Here is a 25,389-nt window from a genome sequence, read left to right on the forward strand (position 1 = left end):
CTTCCCAGACCGGGGCACGAACCCATGTCTCCTGCATCGGCAGGTGGACTGTAAACCACTGCGCCACCAGGGAAGCCCCAGAAGACCTAATCTTAAGACTTCCATTCTCCCCAAACTATCTTCTGTCGTCTCCGTGACCCCAGCAGAATCCCCACAGGCTTTTGATAGAAATTGACAAGCTGATTCTAAAACGTATGTGAAAATGCAAAGGCCCTGGAATAACTAAAACACTAAAACTAACTAGAACCACGTTGGAAGACTTAGGCTACCTGATTCAAGACTTACTAAGCACAGTAATTAAGACCATGTGGTGTTGGTCGTAAGATAAACATAAATCAGATGGAACAGACTAGAGTTCCCAGAAATAGACTCCTTCCTACACATATAGGTAACTGGCATTCCACAGAAAGGCCAAGGTAATGCATTGTGGAAAGGATTAGATTTTCCAGAAATGATGCGGGGACAACCGAATAAGCCATATGGAAAAAAATAATGAACTATGAACTTGCGCTCTACACAGAAATTGACTTGAAACAGGTAATAGACCTAAATGTAAAAGCTAAAATGGGAGAGAAGCTTCGTAACTGTGGCAAAGATTTCTTAGGTCACATAAAGCACTAACCCTCAAAGAAAAAAAAAATACAGTAAATTGGACTTAATCAAAATTTAAAACTTTTGTTCTTTGAAAGACACCATTAAGAAAATGAAAAGCCCAACCACGGACTGGGAGAAAGTAAGGCAAATTTATATCTGACAAAGGACTTGTATTTAGAATATATAAAGAACTCATAACTCAGCAAGAAACCAAACAACCTACTTTATAAGTGGACAAAAGATTTGAACACTACACGGAAGGTAAACTAATGGCCAGTAAGCATCTTTTCATCTGCTTGATACAAAGTCATAAAGGAAATGCAAGTTAAAGCCCCAGTGAGATGCCTTGCACACCCATGACAATGGCTACAACTTAAACTCACGATACCAAATGTTGGCAAGACTGTGGAGCAGCTGACCTCATATACATTGCTGGTGGGAATGTAAAAGGGTGAAACCAGCGTGGAAAACAGTTGGAGAGCCTCTTATAAAGTCATACACATACCGGAACCTCCCTGGTGGCACAGTGGTTAAGAATCCGCCTGCCAACGCAGGGGATACGGGTTCAATCCCTGATCTGGGAACATCCCACGTGCCACGGAGCAACTAAGCCCATGCACCACAACTACTGAGCCCACGTGCCACAGCTACTGAAGCCCGCACACCTAGAGCCCGTGCTCCACAACAAGAGAAGCAACCGCAATGAGAAGCCCGCATGCCGCAATGAAGAGTAGGCCCTGCTCGCTGCAACTAGAGAAAGCCCGTGCACAGCAGCAAAGACCCAAAGCAGCCTCCAAAATAAATAAGTAAATTTAAATCGACTGTACTTCAATAAAATTAAAAGTTAAAAAGAAAAGAAAACAAAAAAAAAACCCTACACTTACCATACAACCCAGCAGTCCCTCTCTTTGGTATTGATCCAAGAGAAATGAAAGCCTGTTTCCACGCCAAGACTTGTATTCAAGTGCTCACAGCAGCTTTATTTTCAGTAGCGCCAAACTGGAAACAACCTACATGCCCATCAGCAGATGACTGGGTGAACACACTGTGTTGGAGCCATATCACAGAAAACTACTCAGCCACGAACACTGCCGCCCACGGCAGCGTGGATGTGTCTTAGTCACAAGCCAGACACCAGAGGGGACGTAGCGGACGATTACACACTCACGTGGACGCTTTCTGTCGCGATCTGGTGGGCTTGACTACAGAGACCCAGGAGGACCTTGAGGGTGATTGTGGTGTTGGCGTTGAGCTAGGTGTGTGCATTAGCGAACACCGCACGTTTTAAATGAGTTAAGCTTTGTGGTATATAAATTATACCTCAACGTTAATTTTTTTTGAAGTGGTGCTGTGATCTTGGCAGTTAGCACTGCAGACTTTTCGATTTGGAGTGGCCCTTGAGAGACTGTGTTCTGCACACCGGTGGGCAGACAGGGCAAGGGACCCAGGGGCCCGGTGGCTGGCCAGGTTTTCTCACTTCCCTCCTGGTGTCCTTTTAGTAATGGTGCTGCAGCAAACAGGTGGCACCTACCGTCTGTCTACCCTTGCTAACGCCCCAGGGACCTTGGGCTTTGACAGAGAAGCCTCTGTTGTGTCCGTCAGTCCGCGTCTGTAGCGTTCAAGGTGAATGAGTCGGTGAACCATGCTGCACCAGATACATAGAAGTCCCGTCTCCTGTCTGGGATGGCAGGGCCGGGCCGGCGCAGCTGATCGAGTGGGGAACGTTGAGGGTAAAGGGAAGGCGGTGACCGGGGCTGCTGCCAGCGGGAGAGGACCGTCCTGAGAGCAGCGCGGCTCCTGGATGGCCTGCAGCACACGGAGCTGCTCTGCTCTGTGCCGGGGGGCGGGCGGGACCCTTGGTGAGGCCCCTCTTCCTTCTGTCTCCTAGGAGTATGCCCAGGCCAGGTTCGATGCCTATTTCGACCAGAAGAGGAAGCTTGGGGTGTGACTGGGGAGGCCTGCCTGCGCTGCATCCCTGGACTGCGCGGGGGCGGCCGAGCCCGAGGCTCCCTCTGTGCTCCGACTACTGTATCTGCAGCAAGAAGGCTCGGACGTCTCGCTGCCGAACACAGATGTGTATGATACGAAAGACTGTATTAAAATTGAGGAACATTTATTTCATATCTTGTTTACGATTTCTCTAGGACTCTGACATGAGATCAGGAAGCAGAATTATAGTACACTAGTGCAATAGTGCAACATCTCAGACCCCCTTAATCTAGAGAAGGCATTTTCTACTTCAGTCAGGTGGGGCAGACAGCAAGAGTAAGCAGTGTCACTGCAGGTGCCTTTTGGTTAATGTTGATCTTTAAAGGATGTTAATGACCGCGCTGGTGAACAGTGCCGACCGGGCTTTCTGTAGGTAACGGGTGTGTAGGGCGGCGAGTGGGCAGCGACACTGCCGATGCCCCGTGGCCTGACCGGGGTCCTGGGAGATGCAGACCGCCCCCGAGGTGCACAGAGGCGGGGATGACTGTGGCTGCCCGCTGACTGCTGCCTGTCATCCGTGTTTTCCTCTGCAGATGAATCTCAGATGAATCTCACCCTAACTGGATGCAGCCCCGCCATGCCCTCTAACTGAAAGTGCTTTATTAACCCCGGCTCTGGGGCAGGCAGTGGGCCGTGACCACAGAGGGCCAGCAGGCTGCACGGGGACACGTGGACACACATGCCCACCCCGGCACCCCCACTGCCCAATCCGCTTTCCTGGTAGGGAGCGGGCTGCTTTGTCCCACACTCTGCAGCCTTTTCCCCTCCACCTCTGCTCAGCCTGGAGCTGGGCTCTTGTGACAGGGCCAGCTGCCCGCCCCCAGGCATGGTCGTGCCCCAGGGAAGCCTCCTGTCGCCCTGGTGCTGGGGCCTCGGTGTGCTGGGTGCGGGAGGGAAACCTTGCCCTCACTGCTCCCCAGTGTACCTCATGTGGTCGTTCTGATGGGAAACCGCAGCCTGTATGTGGAGTATGGGGGCGGGGATAGAGTATAGCTGTGAAATCCATATGTATTAAAAATCCTTTGGGATAAATTTTTTTTTCACTCTGAACTCTTATTTGAATTGTTTTTTGTGCATACATTCCTGCTACCACAAAGACTGTACTATACAAACAATAAAAAACATAAAAGCTCATCCTCTGCTGTCACCCTCGGATGCATCCCTAGTCTCGGGGAGGTCTCCAGTGCGTCCACCCAGCTCCGGAGGCGAAGCCCTTGGGCGGGAGGGAGGGGGGAGCACCGGGCTGTCCAGGAGGGAACTGAGCGGCTGGGTCAGGGCAGGAGGGGGACTTCCGCTGCCCGGCCTGCTAGACACCGAAAGTTTTAACCAGGTGAGTGTGTTATGATATCCAAGCAATAAAACTGAGTCCTAGGGACTTCCCTGGTGGCACAGTGGTTAAGAATCCGCCTGCCAGTGCAGGGGACACAGGTTCGAGCCCTGGTCTGGGAAGATCCCACATGCCACGGAGCAGCTAAACCCGTGCGCCACAACTACTGAGCCTGTGCTCTAGAGCCTGCGTGCCACAACTACTGAAGCCTGCGCGCCTAGAACCCATGCTGCACAACAAGAGAAGCCCCCGCAGTGAGAACCCCCCGCACCGCAAAGAAGAGTAGCCCCCGCTCACCGCAACTAGAGAAAGCCCGCGTGCAGCAACGAAGACCCAGTGCAGCCAAAAATAAAGTTCTTTTAAAAAACCCAACAGCCCTAGATGCTGCTGCCCTGTGTGTGAGATCTTAGAACACAGCTCCCAGCTCCTGCCTGTGCCCACAGGGTCCGACCGGCCTTGCCCGCCCCCTGCCCCTCTCGTCCCTAAGATACCAGGCCCTCTCGCGCTTTCCTCTGCCAGGTGGCTTTGGGGTCAGTCTCCCTCACATCCACTCGCTGGCTATCACTTGCATTCTCTGTCTGTGGAATTCCTGGGATGCCCATCTGTTCGCTCAGTCATCCTCCTGGATTAGACCGTACACTTGCCCGAGCAGGCCTGTCCCCAGTGCAGGTGACCCCCCCATCTCTGTGTCTCCTGATGTGACCCCCACGCCCCAGGGGCGCCCCCTCCAGTGCCTTTGCGCATGCTGGTTCCCCAGCAGCCAGCCCTCTCCAGCCAGGCTGTCCACGCGTCAAAGCCAGGGCAGGGCCAGCTAGTGTCTCCCTGGGGTCACACCTGCCACCCACCCCCGAAACATGCCACATTCTCGGCGCTGAGCCCCTGCTTAGGGTTCCCCTCACCTGCCCCACCCTGCGAGTCTCTGCATAGCTCTGCTCCCCAGGAAGGTAGAGCTTGGAGTCCTGGGCTTGGGCCAGATCCTGAGACGCGCACCACCCGCTCTGTTCCTAACCAGACACTGCTCTCAACGTTTCCTGGAGCCAAGTCTCTGCCAGGCGTGTCATACTGCAGCCAGACAGCCCCTCATACCCCAGCCCAGCATCTGGGGGCCTTGAGCGGGGCAGCCCTGGGCTCTGGAGGGACAGGCTCCTCCCGGCAACTGGCCAGACTGAGAGCCACGGTGACGGGGCCAGGTTATGGGGCCAGGCCTCCCGGCTCGCCGCGCCCAGGGCGTCTCTGCCTTCAAGGCAGCCTTTGTTCCCAGGGCCTCCAGCCGGAAGAACTACTTGGCAGCTCCTCAGCAGGAGAAAACGAGGCCTCTGGGAAGCACTGGCTCTGCCACCCAGCTGGGGGTGGGACCCAGACCAGAGAGGCCCGAGGATGCCACCACCCTCCCCCCAGCGGAAGGATGGCCTGGCAGCAGGACTGCCCACCAGGGAGGGATGGGGGAAGACTGTGGCCTCTGGGGAGGCAGGGCCTGGAGTCCGGCTCTGCCCTTTTCTGACCTTCGGAGCCCTGGGCAATTCTCAGGGTGCCCTGGACGAGCCTCTGCCCTTGTCTGCGGGAAGCTGGCCTTGGGTGTGACACCACTGTCCCATGTGGAGCGCCGGGTCCGGCTCAGGTGTCCCAGGCTGCTCTCTGCTGCAGAGCATCTTGAGTGCCGGGGGCCAGCGCCAGCACAGGCACGTGAGAATATGGGCCGACTGGTGCCAGGCGCCACCCTCCATACCCAGGGTAGCCCAGACATCATCGTACAGCCAGTTTGCATATCCCCCAAGGATGGGGAGCTCACTCCCCCTGGCCCAGCCTGGGAGGACAATCTTTCTGAGCTAGAATGTACTGGAAACAGCCCTCCCTGGGCCTAGTTCTGCCCCCCTTCACCCCAAGAGACTGGGATCGTTGCAGATGTGCTCATGGGTCCTATCCTGACATCCTGAGGCCCCAGGTCGTAGACCAGTGGCTCCCACCTCCCCCCACCCCCCACCAACTTCAGCTGCAGAGACAGACATAAGGGAGACGGGCACAGAGGCTGGCGTGGTGTCCATCCAACCAAAAGGCTCCCAGGGGCAGGACCAGCCCATGCCAGAGCCCAGGCTCCTCCACACCCAGCAGCCCCAGCCCCTGCCTCCCAGACAAGACCAAGACACGGGCCCTGGGCCTTCCCCTTTATTTCTTCCCTGCTCAGCAAGGCAAGGGCAGGGCTGTGGGCACTATTCACCCTCCACGGCGAAGGTGAAGGGGCTCAGCTTGTAGCCAGTACCCGAGTAGAACTTGTTCTGGAACTCCACCCTGGGGTGAGAAGGGAGAGCGGGTGAGGGGACGCCCCCCCGCCCCCCCCACCCCCCCGCCCCCCCCCCGCCCCCCCCCACCGTGCTGCCCACACCAGCCAGGCAGCCACTCACCAGTGCAGCCGCAGCGCGTGCAGGAAGGCCGAGAGCCCCTCCATCACCAGCAGGATGGCCACAGTCATCACGGCGAAGGCGGCGAAGACGGGGACCAGCACCACAGCCGCCACACCCATCTCGCCGCCCAGGCTCAGGCCGGCTCGCATCACCATGGCCCACAGGACCTGTGACAGCTCTGCAGGTGGAGGAGGGAACCGTGGGGACCACCAAGCCACCTTGGCGTCCCGAAGCCCGCCCTCCCCGTGGGCCAGCGGGGGACCTCCTCCGACGTCCCCCCTTTACAGACAGGGATACTAAGAAGCGACCAGGGCTTCCCTGGTGGCGCAGTGGTTGAGGGTCCGCCTGCCGATGCAGGGGACACAGGTTCGTGCCCCGGTCTGAGAAGATCCCACATGCCGCGGAGCGGCTGGGCCCGTGAGCCATGGCCGCTGGGCCTGCGTGTCCGGAGCCTGTGCTCCGCAACGGGAGAGGCCACAACTGTGAGAGGCCCACGTACCGCAAAAAAAAAAAAAAGAAGCGACCAGAGGGGGCCACGCATCCAGCAGCCGGGTGTGGGAAGGAGCAGGACTCACGGGCGTGGGCCAAGCTCAGGGCCCAAAGGCGCAGGTAGGAGGCCGTGTTGGAGATGCAGCCCAGGCAGAACTCGATGGTGTGGATGGCTTGGTGCATGAACACCTCGGACAGGACAAACTGGGGGGACAGGTGGCAGTGAGGGGCAGGTGGGGCCGAAGCCATCCCCTACTCAGGAAGGCACCATACCCACCTCGGCCTCCGCCTGGTCCCCTGGGCATCCTGCCTTCTCCTCATCAGAGCCCTGGCTGGCCAGGGACGTGTCAGGCAGGTCCAGAAGCCCGGCTGTGTCCTTATCCTAGAGGTGGTGCAGCGGCATCACAGACCCCCAGCCCCAGATGGGGCTCACGTCCCGGACAGGACCCCACCCCCAGGCTCCCCTGCCTCTACCGGCTGTTGCCTCCTCCGAGAGTGGCAGCGGCGGTGCTCCCGGTGCAGGAACAAGGGCGTGCCAAGCAGCAGGACGGGCACCATGACCAGGGCCAGGACCACCAGCGTGGGCTGCACCACTTCCTGCAGGGGAGGAGGGGGCGATGGTCAGGGCGCCCCTGCGAGCCACCGGCCAGCTCGGGCCACGCGATTCCCCAGGGGCCCGGGGAGCCCGCAGCCCACTCCAGCCCAGGGCCCCTCACCAGGCAGGGACTTCGCCCCGTGTGGAATTCCTCTGGGCATAGAAGCCACCACCCCTGCTGGGAGCTCCCAGGGAGGCCCCCTTGACCTCCCTGTCTCACGGCCTCAGGCCTGCATCCCACTTCTCCGACGAGGATCCTGCAGCTGAGAGGCCCAGCCACCAGGGGGCCCCAGGGCGGGGTGTGAGCCCCCCACCCCCGCCACCCCACCCCCACCCCCGCCCCAGCCTACCTGCCCGGAGAAAAGTGGCCGGTTTGCGGGGCTGCTGGAGAAGAGGAACATGTTGATGAAGTGGATGAGGATGCTGGGGGCCGAGGCCGCGCTGGCGGCCGTGACTCGCAGCCACTTGTAGGCGACCAGGAAGACGAGGTAGCCGAACAGCCCCAGCAGGAAGACCAGCTCGGGGAGGGTCTCCAGCAGCAGCCGGTGCCACTGGCCGAAGTGCCTGGGGCAGGAGGGGAGCCAGGTCACCAGGTCGCCCTGGCCCTGCCTGGCCCCCCACCCCAAGGCCCCGGTCCTCACATGTGGTTGAAGACTCCCAGGACCACCCCGAAGGTCATGTGGGTGACCCCCAGGATGACAGACATCTTCATCTTGAAGGAGTTGAGGAAGCTCAGGTGGTTGACAGCCAGGCTCCAGACCTGTGGTGGCAGGAGGGATGGGTGTCGTGAAGGGGCCTCTCCAACCGAGTCACTCCCATCTGCCTGTCTGCCCCTCCAGGGCCTCTGCACAACCCATCACCTGCCCGACGAGGGGCAGCAGAGGGGAACAGTTAAGAGCACAGACTGGGCCGGGCAGCCTGGGCCCCAACCCCAGTTCTTCCTAGCTGGGTGACCTTGGGCGTGTAACCTCAGCTTCCTCACCTGTAAAATGGGGACGGCACTAACGTGCTCCCATGGAGCTGTCACGAGCACTAGACATCAAGTCAATTCAGCAAGGGCTCAGAACGGTGCCTGCCTGGCACAGAGGGGACTACAGAAGGCTGCCCTCATTGGGACTCGCTTCTCTGCTTTTCAAGTGGCTGCAGTGCAGGCCCCCCTGCCACGCAGGCCCTGGTCTAGGGGGGCTCCTGCCTCCTGTACCCGGAACTGGGCCTGGTGCTTGGGAGGGGCTGCGCAAGCGGGGAGCCCCGGACCCGCCCTCCTGCCCGCCACCGCCTCCGACAGGCGGCCGGGACTCACCGGGTCAATGCCGAAGGGGTACGGTCCCAGGAAGACGCCGGTGACATTGGGGTCCAGGGAGAGCAGCGGCTGCTGGGCCAGGAAGGCGTCACTGTGACAAGAGCAGGCGGGCTGGTCAGGGGCCCGGGGGCCTCAGGGCTGCGGGGCGGGCACGGCCGGGCCTCACCTCCAGCCCGACTGGTTGGCCATGGCCGCCACGCTCCAGCCCGAGGGGAAGACAGCCGTGGCGCAGCTGAAGCACTCGTTGTAGATGAAGCCGGTGTAGACGGAGAACAGGCCCATGAGCAGGAGCAGGTAGCGGCCCTCAAAGAAGGTCCTCCAGATCTGGGGGTGCAGAGAGGCGTGGCGAGAGCCAGCCTGGGCCCCCTGCTGTGCCCGGACCCCCCCCTCCCCCCCCGCCCCGCCCCGTACCACCCACCCCGTCACCCCTCACCTCGTTCTGCGCCGTCTTCACGGCTGGCCGGTTCTCGGCCAGCACCATGGCCAGGGCGAAGAGAAACATGAGCAGCCCGTGGCCCACGTCACCGAACATGACGGCGAAGAGAAAGGGGAAGGTGATGATGGTGTAGGGTGCTGCGGGCAGAGGGGCCACGCGGTCAGCCAGGACCCCCATCCCTGTACAGGATGCCACACAGGCTCCCCAAGCCAGGCTCCGGGGCCCCAGGAGACATGAAGGTGGTGTAGCCAGGCAGGGATGCCACACCACCTGCCTGCACTCAAGATCCAGGCACTTACTAGCTGTGCAACCTTGGGCTAGTATCTTAACCTCTCTGAACCTCCATTCCCCATCTGCAAAATGGAGATAAAAATACCACCACTTTATAGGGCTGTTATAAATGACTTTATCCATGGACAGTACCTGGAAAACCATAAATGCTCAATATAACGTTAGCAGTTCTAGCTATTATTATTTATGAGAAGAGCTTAAAGCAGAAGCACAGAGAGCCCAGTGGTAGTCCTGGCTGGCACATGGCAAGTTCCAGAAGGCCGAGTTGGTCACTTAACCTCTGGGACCTCAGCTTCCCTTTAGTAAAATGGGGACATTTTCTCATAGGTGTTAGGATTCTAACGCACACCTCAGTTATGGGTTGAATTGTGTCCCCCACCCCAGCAAAAGATATGTTGGAGTCCTAACCCCCAGTACCTTAGACAGTGACCTTCTTTGGAAATACAACCTTTACAGTTGTAACCCAGTGAAAATGAGGTCATTAGGGTGGGTCCTAATCAAATATAACCGGTGTCCCTATAAAAAGGGGGAAATTTAGGCCTTAGACACAAACACTGGGAGAATGCCATACAAACATGAAAACAGCTGTCTGCAAGCCAAGGAGAGAGGCCTGAACACATTCTCCCTCACAGCTCTCAGAAGGAACCAGCCCTGCCGACACCTTGATCTCAGACTTCCAGCCTCCAGAACTGAGTGACGATAAATACCTATCATTTCAGCCGCCCCATCTGTCAGGCTTTGTTACAGCAGCCCTAGGAAACGAATACTCCGCAAAGCTACTGCTTTGAGAGCTAGTGGCATATTACCAACCATGGATATCTGGTGATCAGGCCTGCTCTAACCAGACTGGCATCCGCTAACGCAGAGGGACTACGGGCAGGTGAAATGGGCTGGGGGCCCCACGTCAAGCTCCCGGATGCTGGTCCTGCAGGGTCAGCAGGCCCCAGAGGACCACGTGACCCTGGTCTCAGTCCACACGGCCCTGGATTCCATCCTCATGTGCTGCCTGTACCGCCCCGGGGATCCCAAACCCTGCCTCTTGCCCACTGGATGAGGCAGGACCCCTCCCTGGCCTCCCATAAGGGACCTCATCACGGTTCACCCTCACACCCATTCTTTGGGCTCACACAGAGATGCACTGCAGCCCCTACCCCGTGACACGGGGGATGCTGGGCCACTGGCCACACCGCAGCCAGCCTTCTGCAGGGAGGGTGGTGTCTGGAGGGAGAGGAACCTGGCGGATGACAGGCCAGGTCCCACAGGCCTCAGGAAGGAGGAGGGGGCCAGAAAGGGAGGAAAGCCAGTGCCTGCTGCCCTCGGGACGGGCACTGGCAAACGGGAGGGGGCTGCCACCACCCAGCTCCAGCCTGTTGGAGGTGGACCATGTCGCCAAATCTCTCACTTTTCGCCAGTCTTGAGAAAATGCAGACTTTTGCAAAAACTCCCACTTTAAACCCTGGCGCCCGCAGCAGACACTGAGGCTCTGCCCAGGCGGCCGCAGCTCCCTTGGCAGCTCTGTGCAACCCTCTGCCCAGTGGGCCACTTAGAGAGCAGCAGCCTCGCCAGGCCAGTGAGCACCCAGGTGGACGTGCCTGGAGCTGACGGCCTCACTGCCCACCCGCGAGGGCTGGCAGACGACTGAGGGCGCTGGGTTTGAAAGCCCTGCTCATCAGCCTTGAGGTGGACACTCCATAGTGTCCTTCATGCTGTAGAGCTCCCTGCAGGCTCAGGCTGAGGCTGGGCTTCACCTGAGACTGGCCCTACTCAGCTCTCCCCTTCCTGCCTGCTTCCCCGTCCCCTAAGGTCCCTTACTGGTTTCTCCCAGGAACACCTCTCTTAATAGGCCACTTGCATCAGAGACCCCATCTCAGGGTCTGCTTCTGGGAGAACCTGACCTGGGGCTGCACCCAATTCAAACCTTTCAACGTGGCCAGACAACGTGGCCAAGCAAAACACGTCTGCAGACTGATGCTGGCCTCGTGGACCACTGGTTTGCAACCTTTGGCGATCATTAATCTTCCCAACACCGCTCAGGTATGTACCATCATCCCCATTTTATAGATGAGGAAACTGAGGCTCAGAGAAGCTAAGAAACTCATCAAAGTAAGTGAGTAGGACCTCCAACCTGGTCCATTCCTACTACAAAGCTGCTATCCTTTGCACAACTCTGCTGGTTCCCCTGTTATCTTAACAGCAGGGCAGTGGGGGTGTCTGCGGGGGATAAACGTGAAGTGCCTCCACTGGACCCCCAAGAACATGACCAGGAGTGCGCCCCTCACCTCAGGAGGGCGGGGCAGGCCCAGGTGGCGACGCAGCCCTCCCATGCTTCCACCCAGGGCAGCAGCTGAGCCTCCCGAAGGCCGGGGCTGGGGACGTGGTGGCTCTCACCAGGATTGACCTCCTGGTAGCGGCCCACACCATAGGCGTCCACGATGCCCTGGAAGCTGGCCGTGAAGCGGTTGGTACGGATGAGTGTGGGGGGCATGTCTCGGCAGGGGATGCGGTGAACCACGGCGCTCACACCCGCCTCGCTCTGGGGCACCCGGCAGGCAGACAGACAGACAAGACTGATGGCAGGGGCCTTCAGGGATGCTCGGACCCTCCAGCCACGGCCAGCTAGAGATAGAGAGCACTGTGGGGACTCGCTGGGTGGGAGCCAGGGGACCCAGGGCAGCCCCTCCTCTCCCTGTGAAATAGCATGACCAGCCCCACCTGCCCCAGTTCAGGGGGATTCAGGGAGGGCCAGAGATTGGCCCAAAAGTCACTCGGGAAACAGAAGCGTGCTTCTTCCCATCCAGGTGGCCCAGGAGAGGGAGCCCCATGGCCACAGGTGAGCACCTAGCACGGCGACCCCTGGAAGCAGGGTCAGCAACCCCATTTCACAGATGAGCCCAAGGCTCCCTCCAGTTGGCCCAAGGTCACAGGGCCAGTACCTGCAGAGCCTGGATTTGAACCCGGTTTCTAACTTAACACCCAGTGCAGCTTCCAGGGTGTGACGGCCCATCCCAGGGCCTCTGGGAAGTCGGGGCAGGAAGAGGGCTTGCTGGGCCAGGGCCATCACGGTGGACTCCCTGGAGGAGGATGAGTCCCGGCAAAGGCACGGCGCTGATGGCACCGGGAATGGGAGATGTGTTGTGTGGAGGAAACCAGCCCCTGCCTGGCAGTAGGGGAGGGCGGGAGACCACCCCCCATGCTCACCGAGCTGCCCTGCAGCGCCTGCTGCAGGGTGGGCAGGTCGCGCGTGGCACACCAGGCCTCGGCGATGAGGCACTTGTGCGTGGTGCTCACGCTGCACTGGTTGAGGGCCAGGTACACGGCCTTCATCTTGCGGATCTGCACCTGCCAGGGCGGCAACAGTCTCTGCACCCGGCCCAGCACCTGGCTCAGGAAGTGCTCCGTCTCACCCAGGACCTGCGACCAGAGCAGGGGGTCAAGAGGAGTGGGGGGGGGAGGGGCGGGGAGGGGGAGGGGTGTCAGGAGGGGAGGGGCGGGGAGGGGGAGGGGTGTCAGGAGGGGAGGGAGGGGGAGGGGTGTCAGGAGGGGGGGCGGGGGAGGAGGAGCTGGGGGTGGGGGAGGGGTGTCAGGAGGGGAGGGGCAGGGAGGGGGAGGGGTGTCAGGAGGGGAGGGGCGGGGGGGAAGGCAGGGCTACAGCCAGGCCACGGGCGCCCACCTCCTGCAGCTCTTGGCTCTGCTGCTGCAGCTGCTGCAGGGCTGCGCGGCGGGCCTCCTCCTGCTCCACAAATGGGAAGACGTGGCAGTGGAAGCTGGCAGGGAGGAGGGGGGAGGTGAGGTGGGCACAGGGTCCAGGGCTTGCAGAGGCTGAGTCTAAAGGGAGCCCACAGGGCAGTGTGGCAGAGCGGGCTCGGTGGAGGTGACACGCAGGGGCCCGGGCATGAGGGCAGTGGGGGGCCAGCCCCCCACCCGACGGGGGCTCACCAGTCAGTGATCTTGCGGATCTTCTGCCCGATCTGCTCGCCCCAGTAGGAGATGAGGAAGGTCACCCACGTCGCAGGCTCACCCTGCCGGAGCGGGGCGCACATCACCCTGCAGTCCCGGCTCCACCCAGCACGCACCCCAGCCTGCGCGCCCGGCCCGCTCACCGTCACGGGCCCCTCCAGCTGCTGCTCCATGTCCCTGAAGCTGGCGATGAGGAAGCCGTGGCAGGCCCTCCAGAGCAGGCGCTCCAGGGCGGCGGCCTTGTGGGGCTCCACGGCACCTGCTACGAAGCTGCAGGGACGGGTGGGGCTGGGCAGGGGCTGCTCCGGCCTCCCCCCCCTCACCCGGGCCAGGCACACTGCCCCCGTCCGCACAGAGGAGGCAGGAGCCCGCCAGGCAGGGCCAGAAGAGACCCCCAGGGGCAAAGGGAAGTCCAGGCCTGAGGGCGGCTGCACGAGGGCCCTGGACAAGAAGTCCGAGCTGGCCTGCCTCACCCCTGCACCAACCGGAAAGAGAGCGAAGCTGCCCCTCACTTACTTGACCCTCAGGTCCTGGTGCGGCCCCCCGGGGGACTGGAGCAGGGGTGTTCTTTCCAGGGGCCCATCTGTGTGGCTGGCTGCCAACTAGGAGCCGAGAGGCGCCATGAGTCCCGGCCCAGGTGGGGTCTGGGGCCCCCGCCCCTCCCCACGCCCTGCCCGGGCCGGAGCTGACCGAGGGGCCATGGCCCTGGCCCAGTACAGCCGAGTGGAGCTGCAGCTCGTGGAGCTGGGCCCGCAGGGCCTGCCGGTTGCCCCGCACGTCCCGGAGCTCCTGTTCTAGGCGATCCGTCTCCTCCTGGATGTGCAGAAGGTCGCGGGGCAAGGGCGCCGGCAGCGCCCCCTCAGGCGGAGGCAGCGTCAGCCCAGCCTGCCATACCTCCTCCTGCAGGAAGGCTGGGTGCAGAGGGACGGGCATCGGGGAGCCGGCTCAGGAGCCACCACCAGCCAATGGCCACTATTAGCCAAGGGATGGCTAACATCTAGGGAATTCCAACTGCCACCCCAAACTCTGCTGGCCACCAGCTAACTGATTCACTGAGTCTGAGACCCCGGAAAAACCTCCGGCTAAACCTCCATCCCTGCAGGTCTTCTCCGCCTCCCCCCGCCCTGGGGCTCTTCTGGGCTGCTCTCCGTCCCCAGCCCCTGGCCTGGGTCCCATAGCGGTCTTCGGGCAGGTGGCCCTAGCACTGCAGGGGATGAGAGCTTGCATGGAGGCCTACAGGGTACCTGCCTGATGACTTAAAACCTATCAGTCAATCTAACCATTAAACAGACATGCTCTATCCTCCCACCTTGCAGGACCCTCCTAAGAGGCGTTTCCAGAATAGAACCCAGGGCAGGGGTCCCTCTTGCCCAGGGCCAAGCAGCTGCTCCTTGGGGGCACCTGACCCAGGATCCTGGCCTCTGCCCATCCCAGTCCATCTGCAGCAGAAAAAGTTCTGTCCATGCTTCTCTCCTGCTTAGGAACCTATGGGTGGCTCCTGGCGACCAGAGGGTGAAGTCCCGAGCCCTCATTCGGTATTCAAGGCCTCTTCCAAGCCGGGCCTGGCCTGGACCCTCTGCTCAGCTCACCCAAGAACACCCCAAAGATCCCAGCTGCCCCGTCCTGGCTCTGCAGGGCCTGGCCCGGACCTCCCTTCTCTGCCGTCCGCCTGGGCAACTCGGACTCTTCCTTTCAGACCAAGCTTGACTGGCGCCTCCTCCAGGAAGTGTGCCTGGGGTGTGGGCCCAGGGCCAACTCACCGAAGGTCTTCTCCAGCTCTTCACAGCGACGAACATCTACCACGAAACGTCTCTGGAAGGCACTCACCGAGGCATTGAGCTGTGGTTGCCAAACGGAGGGATCAGTTTTCCAGGCAGAGGGCCAAGGAGGTCCCCCCACCAGGGCCCAGGCCCGGCTCTCCTCAGGCCATAGCTGCCTCCCCCAGAAAGGTGCTGAGTACGCTGTGACCCTCCAGATGCCCAGCTGAAGACACACCAGACCCCATGTGGCCTGGGAAGGGCGAGGCAGGGCCCAGGAGGCCTGGCTGAACCCGGGCTGGAACAGGGTGGTCTCAGCCACGAGTAAAGCCGGCCTGAGAGCCAAGTATATATGGCAGAGGTTGCCGGGATTCAAGCAGGGCCGGGGGTCAGTCTGGGGGAGATGGTCCACCGTATGGGACACCCAAGAACGAGGCCTCCCCTCACGCCCACCCCAGCCCCACTCACGTCTCTGAACTCCACAAGGCCCAGCTCCCCAAGCTGGCTCACGCAGGCGTAGGCAGCAGCTGTGGGCAGGAAGAGCTGGACGAGCGCCACCTCCTCACTCCGGAACATGGAGCCCATGGTCCTGTGGGGCCGACAGGGGTGGGAGCTCAGGCGGGTGGGGTCCCAGGCAGTTCCCCACCAGGTGTGAATTCTGGGTTCACATGATCCTGCAAGGTCCCGCTACCACCCCTATCTGACAGATGGGGAGACTGAGGCCCAGGATGGCTTAGCGGGGTGCTGAGGTCACACAGGAAGTAAGCGGCGAGCTGACCTTACAGCTGGACCCACAGTCCAACGCCAAGCTCCTTCCCAGCGGGCTCTGCGCCGTCTGAGACCCCTACCCCCCACCCCTAGTGGCTCCTGGGGACACTGGCTCTTCTCACACCTGGCCCCTGCTCCTCCTGTCCCCTCTCTGTGACCTGCCCTCACCCGAGATCCTACACATCCTCGGGGCCCCAGGCCAAGGGCCACCTCCAGCGCCGGCCACCTGACTGCCCTCGCCTTTCCACCCTGGGGAGCAACCTTGACAGGAACAGCAGGGCTGAGGTCCGCCCCATCCCCACAGGCAGCCAGGGCCCTCCTCCCTCCCTGCCGGTCTGTGGGCGCTGAGGGGTGGGGGCCTCCTCTGGGACTCAGGAAGGGTAGAGAGGACAGGCAGAGGGCGCTGAGGAAGCAGGACCTTCCCCTGAGGCCCGGGCTGTCCCGCTGTGGTAGGGGCCGAGGGAGGAGCCCTCCAGGTGTCGAAACCAACAAAAGTGAAACTGTGGAAACTGAAATGGGCAGGAAGGGCCTGGCCTGGCCTTTGCTTAATCACCGCCCGCGGGGCAGGGGGAGCGCCAGTGTGGCCTCCCTGGGCCCTGTAGACGCCCAGCCCACAAGCCAGGGCTCCATGGCCACTGCCCTTGGGGCCCAGGGCCAGCCCCTGCCCCTCTGTGGGACTCAGTTTCCTTAGCTCGCAAATTGAGCAGGGGAGGGGAGGGGACAGGAACTGGCCAGAGCCCCGCTGAGAGGGTGAACATCTGACACCCTGCCTGCTGTCTGGGCTGGGCTGGGGCCTGCCTAGTTGGTCACTTCCTCTCCTGGGTCTGGTTTACTTAAATGTAAAAGGAAAAAAAAAAAAAAAAAAGGAAAAGCAGCCCCTTCCCCAGCCCCGGGAGAATACAAGAGAGAATGGGGAGAGACAGCTGCGGGCTGTGGAAGCAGCAGGCCCTGAACGGGGAAGGGTGGGCAAGAGGGCCAGCGACCAAGGCTCCGAGCCCTACCAAGCTGTGATTAGCTGTGTGTTCTTTGGGGAGTCTCTCACCCTCTCTGGGCCTCCACTTCCTCTTTGGGTGAATGGGACTTGGCCACCCCGCCAGAGACAGGACCTAGGCGGGGAGATAAAAATAACAAGGGCCCCCATGTAACTCCCTCGCCCGCAATACCTCATTTAAATCTAACAGCAATCCTTGGGGGAGGGGGCACTGTAGTCCTGTTTTATAGACGGGTCAGCAGGTGACGGAGCCAGGCAGGAGCCAGGCCCAGCCCACAGTATGCGCTCAGGGGAGGGCTGTTCTCTGCCCCAGGTACCCCAAAAGGCTGGGCTGGCCAAACGGGGGTTGTAGGGAGCTAGGTCTGGGGATCCAGGCAGGGCAGCAGCCCTGCGGCCTGGGCACGTCCCTTGGATGGGACAAGCCATGGTGAGCACAGGGGTGCAGAGACCTGGGCAGATCCCTCCCCTGGCATTTCAGGCCTCCACTGTCTCATCCCCTCCCCCTCATCCTCCCTGACCCCCTCCTGAGCCAGGGGCCACCCCAGAGACATTTACAGAACAAATGAAGGTGCCTCCACCCTTCAGGGTCCAGGCTCTAGTCACTCTGTGCCCCTCTCCTCCTGCTCCCTTGGGAGGCTGGAGGCTTAAAGCCAACTCCTCCAGAAAACCACCAGATCTCTCCTCTGAGCCCCTGGCCCACCACGACAAGCTGGGCTGGAGACGAGGGTCTGCGTGCGCTCTCTTCTAGCTCCGCCTCTTCCTAGTTGGGTGGGCCTCAGTTTCCTCATCTGTAGAATGGGTCCCTCCCTGCCAGGAAGATGCAGCAGAGAAAGCTCTGAGCACCACCTGGCCCGACACAGCTGAGCTCAATACTACTTGTTTGTTATAGGCTGTTAACACCCCCATTCTCCTCTTCTTTCTCCTCTTTCGCCTTCTTTCTCCTCTTTCGCCTCTGTGGCCCCCAGCAACGGCTGACACCCGCGGGCCGGACGACTGAGCTGCCTCTACTGACCCAGCTGGGTTGGGGCGCCACGACACCCCCCGCTTCCCAGGGCAGTGGGAAGCGAGGGTGGTAGGCAGAACTGGGGGCTCTGCAGCCCCCGGCTGGGGCACTTACCCCCGGGTCGGCTGCACGCGGCGCTGCTCTGCGCAGCTCTGCTCTCCCAGCTCTGAGATCCCCGCCGCGGCGCCCACGCAACTCACTTTCCGCGGCGGGCGGGGCCGGGAGGGGCGGAGCCAGGGAAGCTCCGCCCCTGGCCCGCCCCGAACCCCCACCCGGAGTCCTGGGAGCTGGAGCGCGGGTCGGAGGCAGGCCCTGGGCTGGGATTGCCTGGCGGCCTCGCTTCCTCGCTCCAGGCTGGGAGCCCATTCGGAGCTGTGGGCCGCCTAATACGGGCGAGGAGGTCCGGAGGCTGGAGCAGACACTGACCAGCACCAACCGCGCACATCTACGTGGCCGGGATGTGGGGAGATGCCCAGCCTAGGCCCAGCTCCGGGGCTACAGGGTGGGATCTCCACCATCTAGAGGGCTCACTGGGCTGATTAGACCCCAATACGCTCAGGCCTGGGGCCCAACACCTACGTGTCCGCACCTCTAGGACCCCCTCCCCCTTGCATGAGGCCGCACGCAATTACACAGGTCCTTATAGCTTCCTGCTTCTGACCACCACCTTGGACTCCAGGTCCAGTGGTCTGGGCCTTTGGGCGGGTGGCTGCCCTTCTCTGGGCCTCTTTCCTCAATGGCAGCAGGACACCAAGGGCCAGGGCCTGGGACCCGCACCCAGCAGGCACTGGGCAATGCTCTGCCCTGGCTGTCACTCCTCCTGTGGCTGGATGTGTCCCCATGACCTTGCTGCTACTGAGCTCCGTGCAGTTTGTCCTGTCGCAGCACCCACAACCTGGGGCTCACGACTGTCCAGCTGCCTGCACTTTGGACAGGCCAAGCCTGCACCCGCTGGGGCCCCTCAGGGCAAGGGCCTGTGAGCGGTGGGGGGAGGGTGGGCAAACGGAGCCCCAGAGCTGGGCGCTGGCAACTGAGTCACAGCCAAGGCTAGTGTCTTCAGCAAAGTGGGAGACACTTTCTGGGGCACCGAGGGGCTACTTTCAGGGAGTAACCTCGACACAACCAAACTGAGTACCAGTGGGGGCCTCGGGTCAATACTTCCTGTTCAGGGCAAACTGGAACTCTATCATGTTACAAAATGGCATTAGAGCTGCACTCTGACCCAGCAGTAAGGGAGAGAATCAAGTCAGGAGCTGGATACACTCATCCATTTTATTTTTTATTTTTTTGGCTGTGCTGCATGGCATGGGCAATCTTAGTTCCCCAACCAGGAATCGAACCCACAGCCCCTGCACTGGAAGTGTGGAGTCTTAACCACTGGACCGCCAGGGAAGTCCCTAGACTCATCCACTTTAAATGAAAGTATTCTATTTACCTGCGTACAGATGGAGGCTCCATGTCAAGCACCTAGTGCTGGTTACGTGTGGGAAAAGCAAAATTAGAGGCGATGTAGGATTTTCAAGCCTGCCTCTTACAACTGGCCTTGTTTTTGGAGAGCTCCTGCCCCCAGCAGCCAGCAGGACTAGTGGTGCTGGACTCGTGGACACTCCCCGGGCTCAAGTCTTCCTTCCTGGTCCTGCACTTCTCACCTCTGTGCCATTTTGTGGGTTCAAAGGACCCCAAAACCTTGGCCAGTGGTGGGGCCCACACAAGTCCTGGGCCACTTCTGCATCAGGAGATGGCCCATCCTGGCCTGGTAAGTAGGTCCAGGTGTCAGCAGGGGATCTGAGAAAAGGGGCTTCCTGGTAATGAGCTGGGTAATCTGGGTTTCTTTGCTGCAGGCCTTCTCAGAGCCTTGAATGTGCTGTCATGCAGTGCCTGTCCCAGAGGGGAGAGGCACTTGGGGCATTTCCCACACTTACTGGTCCCTAGAACACCCTTCCAAGAAGCATCTTGGGAGATCAGTGTTTTGTAAAAAGCACTTTTGGAAATAATGGAGAAAGGGAACTCCGAGATCTCTCAGGCCCGAATTAGTTTTTTCATCAGATGTGTGCTGTGTGATCCTGAGCAAGACACTTCGCCCCTCTGAGCCAACTTCCTCACTGCTGAGAATGAATTGAAATCCTCTCACACCTCTTAGCACCAAGTTAGAGGGGGCTGTTTTTGGCTACTCTGCTGCCACTGGGCTTGCGTGTGGTCCCAGAAGGAACCATGTCACTTGGCTGGGACTGCAAAGCAGGAAGTCCTGAGCGGCAGAAGCCATGCCAGCAGCCTGGTCTGGGGAAGCTGGGGAGAAAAGCGGATGTGGCTGGAGGAGAGGCAGAGCCAGCTCACAGGCAGCAGGGCCTGGGTCACCCCCTCGTGACTGTCACCCCCCGCCCCCACCAGAGCAGCCTTCCCCTGCCTCCCAGCAAGGATGCTCTGGCCTTTCCAAGTTCCTGCTCTTGATGTATTTCTGCCTGCGGCCTTGCGAGAGGCTCTAGGTCCTTAGGGTCTCAGCTGTGGGTGGCCCTCAGGAGAGGACAGGCCCCAGCCCCACCCCTTGGGCACACAGGATTATGGGAACAGTGGACCTGGGCCGACCTCCAGCCTGCGGAGCCTTGGGGAACATGCCCAGGAAGATGTGCGGGCCACACACTGCCGCGGGCCCGGGCCCAGCCACGGGGAGGGCCTGGTAGGTCCCACAGGAGGGCGACTCTGTCCGAGGACCTGGTCCAATGGAGGAAGCCACAGGCCGTGGTCAGGCCGCGGACGGTCTCGGCCTGGACGGCGGACTGATGACAGAGGCGGTGGGGAGGTCAGAGCTCTTTTATTGGGCAGAAGGGGACCTCGGGCCAGCCGGCGGGCCGGTCACCGGTAGAGGTAGTCGGCCTGGATGTTGGCGGCGATCTCGGCCTCCCACTTGTCCCCGTTGTTGAGCAGCTTCTCCTTGTTGTAGAGCAGCTCCTCGTGCGTCTCCGTGGAGAACTCGAAGTTGGGGCCCTGCGAGTGGGGGAGCAGGCGCAGCCACGTCAGGCCCCTCCAAGGAGCTTCCGCCCCGGCCTCCCCCGCCGCGGGGCCCGCTCACCTCAACGATGGCGTCCACAGGGCAGGCCTCCTGGCAGAAGCCGCAGTAGATACACTTGGTCATGTCGATGTCGTAACGTGTGGTCCGGCGGCTGCCATCGGCCCGAGGCTCAGCCTCAATGGTGATGGCCTGGGGGGTGGCACAGGGTACTGTCACCTGCCAGCCATGCTGGCCCCAGGCACAGGATCCAGCCCCCGCCATGGCTCATTCCCACTCCTGCGGGACTGGCCCCCCGGGGCCTACAGAGCGGACCCTCTGTCATCCACTCTCGGCCCGCGTGTACCTTTCCTGACCCCTCTCCTAACAGGCCGCCCGGCGCGGCTGTGACGTCGGCCTCTGAGCGCTTGCCCTAGCTGACATTCTCTTGTTTGTTAACGGCCAGCACCTCCTGCCTCAGAACGTGAGTCCCACAAGGAGAGGGCCGTTGCCTGCCTTGTTCACCATAGCACCTGCAGACCCAAGGGGTCCCACCCGGTAAAAAAATGCCCCATTACTGTCGGTTGCATGTTGAACAACCTTCCCAATTACATCTAGTTATCCCCATTTAATGGATGAGAAAACTGAGGCTCAGAGAGGTTGAGGGGTTTCCCAAAGCCACACAGTAAGTGAGGGGCAGAGCCCAGACTCAAACACAGGTCCTTAACTCTCACTTCCTGGGTGCACACTTGCACCAGCTGGCGGAAGGGGTGGCCTGGGGCCTCCCACAGCTGGGAGGACCTTCAAAGGGATGTGGCAAAGGCCCTCAGATATCCCCAGGAATGTAATGCCCACCACTCATAGTGGGACCTTTGGCTATTAGCCTCATCTCTTTGTGCCTCCGTTTCCTCATCTATAAAAATGGGGATAATAATCTCTACCTCCTAGAGTTGTTGCAGAGATGAGTCATGAGTTTGGCTCAGTGCCTGGTCCACAGCCGGCACTCACTGTCTGGATGCCACCACTGTTATTATTTTTTCGGGGCTCTCCTACGTGCTCCAGGTCGGTGGCTAGACTGGGGACAGCAAGGCCACAACCCGTGGCCTGCAGGACCTGGGAGTGGTCCAGGAAATGAGGCAGGTCGTGGACAGCAGCCATCCGGAGTCACAGAGATGTGGCCTGGAGTGGCCGCTGGGAGGGGGTCGCTGTGTGGACTGTGAGGACCCCTGTGCCTGCTGGGCTCCTGCCAGGCACATCCGCGAGCCCAAGAGCCCCAGCTGTGTCTGTTTCTGCACTAACAGTCCGTGTGGGACCCTCCGACAGAACCAGATGCCAGGGGCTCAAAGGAGCAGCAACCGGGGGCAGTGAGGGCCTCGGCTGTGGCACACGTGTCCCTGGGTCCGGTCCTGTGGCAGGCACACAGGCAGTGCTCCTGAAACGGCTGCTGCATCCGGGTAAAAGTGGAGACCCTCAGGTGCCGCCTCGTGGCTCGAGGCCTGGGTTTCACGCCCCCGACCAGACCCCCAAGGGCAGGACCCACGTGTGTCACGTGGCCTGCTCAGGGCTGGAAGTTTCCCTCCCCTGACTCACTGCCTCTGAGTCGGCTCCCATTCACGGGGGGAAGAGGCTCAGATAGGGAAAGGGACTTTCCGGGGACACCCACCCGGCAGGGGTCCCAGAGTTCGGGCCCAGGGCTGCCTGCTTCTCTCTCTCTGCAGCAGGCTGTGGCCTCCCTCTCCCAGCGGCAGGGGCCGGGGGGCGGTCAGTTGGGGTCAGGGGCTCACCTGGGCTGGGCAGACAGCCTCGCAGAGCTTGCAGGCGATGCAGCGCTCCTCCCCGGACGGGTACCGGCGCAGCGCATGCTCGCCGCGGAAGCGCGGGCTCAGTGGGCCTTTCTCAAATGGGTAGTTGATGGTGGCTGGCTCTCGGAACAGGTAGCTCAGGGTCATGCCCAGGCCTGGGGGTGGCACAGGCACGGTGGGAGGGGGCCCTCCTCCCTAACACATCTGTGCCCCTGACCAGCCGGCCTCCCCCCTCCCCCCAGGGCCCACCTCGGATGAGCTCGGTCCACAGCAGGGTCTGAGCTGCCCGGTCGGTCACTGACTTCATGTCCATTGAGGGCTCCCGCATGTTCACATATTCTGCAGGGGAGGAGGGCAGAGAGGCCGTGGCAGCAGGCCTCACACAGGCCCTCCCCAAGGACTCCAGATCAGGGAAACGAGGTCTGGCCTCCTTCTAGGTGCAACAGCTGGGCCCCCCAGGGGTTTGTTCATTCACCAAACCTCTCCCGCCTCAGTGAGCACCCTCGAGGCCAGCCTCAGGCCCTGGGCAGTCCTCGCCAGCTTCTCCCTGTGCCTGTGTGGCCAGGAGTTGATGGGGGTTGGAAGGGGCTTGGGTACTGGGGTCCTGATGAAGAGGCACAGCTCCCAGGGCTCACACCTGGCAGCTCCCTCCTTGTCCTACACGGGGAAGGTCTGAGATCACACGGTGTAGCCACATGGAAGGCCCTCCACCCCCTGCAATGACAGACCCGGCCCCCAAGAATCATATTCAGTCTTGATCACCATCCTCTTTATACAGAGTGGAAACTGAGGCTCCGAGAGGGCGAGCCCCCAGCAAAGCCAGGACCAGAACACAGGCCTTCTCCCCTGCCTCTGGCAGGACGATGATCAGAAAGCCTGAGGCTTGCGGCGCCCCGGGACTCACTGTAGGTGGCTGCCACTGTGCTTCTGTGGAGGCTCCGGCCACTGGGATGCCCTGCAAGGATAGGGGTTACGCTGTGCAGATGCGACCTCATGCTAGGAGGCTGGGCCCCTCACACCCAGGAAAGGCTCCCTTGGTCCTACCTGCACGTGCGGCCTGGGCCAGGGCCCGAAGCAGCATGGGCGTGGTCAGGCAGCGCATCTGTGGGCAAGAAGACAGTGAGGCATAGGTGGGTCTCAGACAGGCATGGTTCCCCACCCCCACCCCCGGGAACCCTAGCATTGCAGGAGCCTTGACCCTTGACCCCAGTGCCACTGTGTCAGCTTGTCCCTGCTCACCCCCATTCCTGTCAGAGGCACAGACGGCCTTCCTGTTCCCAGGTGCAGCCCCTCCCGGCCTCCAACCTGACCCAGGTTAACACTGCCACCTGCCACCGGCGTTTATTCAGAGCTCACCGTGCCAGGCACTGTGCTAGGGGTCACACGCACTGTCACTTTGTCCACATGATGACCTCAGAGGGAGGCACAGATGAGAAGCCACAGCTCAGTCGTGTTAAGTGACTTGCCCAAAGTCACACACTGAGGGGGTGGGACCAGGATGTGAACCCAGGCCAGACCCCTCCCTTTACACCCCCAGCCCTCCCCTAATGAACCTTTTAAGGGCTTAAATAACCCTCAAGATCAAATTCCTCTCCCCAGCATCAAGGTCCTTCTGGAACTGTCTCCCAGCCTGCCAAGTGACCTTGGGTTTTCTCACTTGTGAAATGGGAGGTCACGAGAATGGAGGAGGCTCGAAGATGCCAAGGGTTTAGCCCAGAGCCTGGCACTTAGCCGAGGCCAACAGTGCCCCTCTGGTGACCTGTGACCTCTAGCGGGACCATTTCTTTTGACCGCTGACTTCAGTGCCAGGCACCCAACCCGGCTCCTTCCCCGCCCTTCCTCATGACCTCTGACCCGACGGGCGCTGGAGGTGCATATGCGCCCTGACGGTGCCGGTTTCCCGCCCGCTGCACGCTCAAGGACACAGAGGCCGCGGGTTCTGAGCGGGCCGAGATAAAGCCCGGGCGCGGAGCCGGCGGAGCCAACGGGGGCCGCACACTCGACCCCGATGCCGCGCTGCCCAGGCTGGGCCTTAACACCTGAGCCCCAAACACCCACCTTGAATCGCTGCCTCTCCTTCCAGGGCCGAGGGGCCTGTCCGTCGAGAGGCGGAGCCTACATCCTGGGATGCTGCCATTGGGCGTGGACTCTTCGTGGTGTGGTCTGATTGGCTGGTGGCGCAGCCGAAAGAGGCGGGATCGAAAAAGTCTTTTCTCCGATTGGCTAGGGGAGCAGGCAGGGGCTTGAAGTGGTGTAGAGCGCCGCCGGGTTGGGTGCGAGAAACTAGTGAGCCGGGACTCCCGAGCTCTTGGAGGCGGGACATCCGAGGCGTGGTTTAAGGTTGCTGCTCCTGTCGGACCCGGCGCCCTGGGCTGGAGGACACCCGCTCGGCCTCGGCGGGGCGTGTGTGATAACGGTGATGAGAATCGTAGCCTGTGGTGATTCCTCGCGGGAGCCATGCCTACTCTATGCTAAACCTTCATCCTGGCGTCTTCATTTAATCCTCCCGGCAGCCCTGTGGGGAGGAACGATTAATTTCGCTTTACAGATGGGGAAACTGAGGCACGGACTTGTGTAGTAACTTGGCCTAAGCCTTAGATCTGCGAAGTGCGGCCGCCTGAGCCACTCCTGGATCTGTATGACCCGGGAGCCCCGTCCCTCAACAGCCCCCAAACCCGTGTTTCCTCCCAGTGAATTGTGTGGCAGAG

At 61.0% G+C, this 25,389-nt stretch overlaps 3 protein-coding genes across 6 annotated transcripts in view; 1 reads left to right on the forward strand and 2 right to left on the reverse strand.

Moving 5' to 3' along the window:
- CHKA (choline kinase alpha) overlaps positions 1-3,717 on the forward strand; it is a 62,110-nt gene extending 58,393 nt beyond the window's left edge. For all 3 annotated transcript variants that reach the window (XM_060158376.1, XM_060158374.1, XM_060158372.1), the window contains one exon: positions 2,483-3,717. In XM_060158376.1, the coding sequence (XP_060014359.1) occupies positions 2,483-2,542 (60 nt within the window). In that variant the 3' untranslated portion in view covers positions 2,543-3,717. The remainder of the gene's footprint in view (positions 1-2,482) is intronic.
- Positions 3,718-6,058: 2,341 nt separating this feature from the next.
- TCIRG1 (T cell immune regulator 1, ATPase H+ transporting V0 subunit a3) lies at positions 6,059-18,098 on the reverse strand. The gene is made up of 21 exons (XM_060158370.1): positions 18,011-18,098; positions 16,945-17,008; positions 15,603-15,723; positions 15,138-15,216; positions 14,068-14,288; positions 13,894-13,979; positions 13,521-13,647; positions 13,357-13,439; positions 13,091-13,184; positions 12,619-12,831; positions 11,809-11,953; positions 9,127-9,266; positions 8,860-9,017; positions 8,694-8,784; positions 8,035-8,153; positions 7,744-7,957; positions 7,267-7,395; positions 7,076-7,180; positions 6,885-7,002; positions 6,310-6,487; positions 6,059-6,196 (listed from the first exon to the last, which is right to left on the reverse strand). Exons 3-21 carry the CDS (start codon positions 15,717-15,719, stop codon positions 6,118-6,120), a joined length of 2,496 nt encoding a protein of 831 aa, XP_060014353.1. The 5' UTR covers positions 15,720-15,723; positions 16,945-17,008; positions 18,011-18,098; the 3' UTR covers positions 6,059-6,117.
- Positions 18,099-20,689: 2,591 nt separating this feature from the next.
- Positions 20,690-24,832, reverse strand: NDUFS8 (NADH:ubiquinone oxidoreductase core subunit S8). 2 transcript variants are annotated; one of them, XM_060158383.1, is made up of 7 exons: positions 24,740-24,832; positions 23,726-23,783; positions 23,586-23,636; positions 22,931-23,020; positions 22,664-22,836; positions 20,964-21,092; positions 20,690-20,878 (listed from the first exon to the last, which is right to left on the reverse strand). In XM_060158383.1, exons 2-7 carry the CDS (start codon positions 23,781-23,783, stop codon positions 20,747-20,749), a joined length of 633 nt encoding a protein of 210 aa, XP_060014366.1. In that variant the 5' UTR covers positions 24,740-24,832; the 3' UTR covers positions 20,690-20,746. The 2 variants fall into 2 exon arrangements, with proteins under 2 accessions (XP_060014366.1, XP_060014367.1); XM_060158384.1 differs by lacking the exon at positions 22,931-23,020.
- Between the last annotated feature and the right edge of the window lie 557 nt (positions 24,833-25,389).

Source organism: Lagenorhynchus albirostris, chromosome 9 (genome assembly GCF_949774975.1).
Source record: "Lagenorhynchus albirostris chromosome 9, mLagAlb1.1, whole genome shotgun sequence".
NCBI lineage: Eukaryota > Metazoa > Chordata > Mammalia > Artiodactyla > Delphinidae > Lagenorhynchus > Lagenorhynchus albirostris.

Bases quoted from the DNA above. Each gene is read 5' to 3' on its own strand.
- NDUFS8 (XM_060158383.1), bottom strand. From the start codon at position 23,783: ATGCGCTGCCTGACCACGCCCATGCTGCTTCGGGCCCTGGCCCAGGCC. The intron at 21,093-22,663 runs GTGAGCCCCTGA...GCCACCCCCCAG, and splicing joins AGGCTGTCTGCCCAGCCCAG to GCCATCACCATTGAGGCTGA. The intron at 20,879-20,963 runs GTGAGCGGGCCC...CCCCACTCGCAG, and splicing joins CTGTGGACGCCATCGTTGAG to GGCCCCAACTTCGAGTTCTC.
- TCIRG1 (XM_060158370.1), bottom strand. From the start codon at position 15,719: ATGGGCTCCATGTTCCGGAGTGAGGAGGTGGCGCTCGTCCAGCTCTTC. The intron at 14,289-15,137 runs GTGAGTTGGCCC...CTCTGCACCCAG, and splicing joins AGAGCTGGAGAAGACCTTCG to CCTTCCTGCAGGAGGAGGTA. The intron at 12,832-13,090 runs GTGGGCGCCCGT...CTCTGGTCGCAG, and splicing joins AGAGCCAAGAGCTGCAGGAG to GTCCTGGGTGAGACGGAGCA.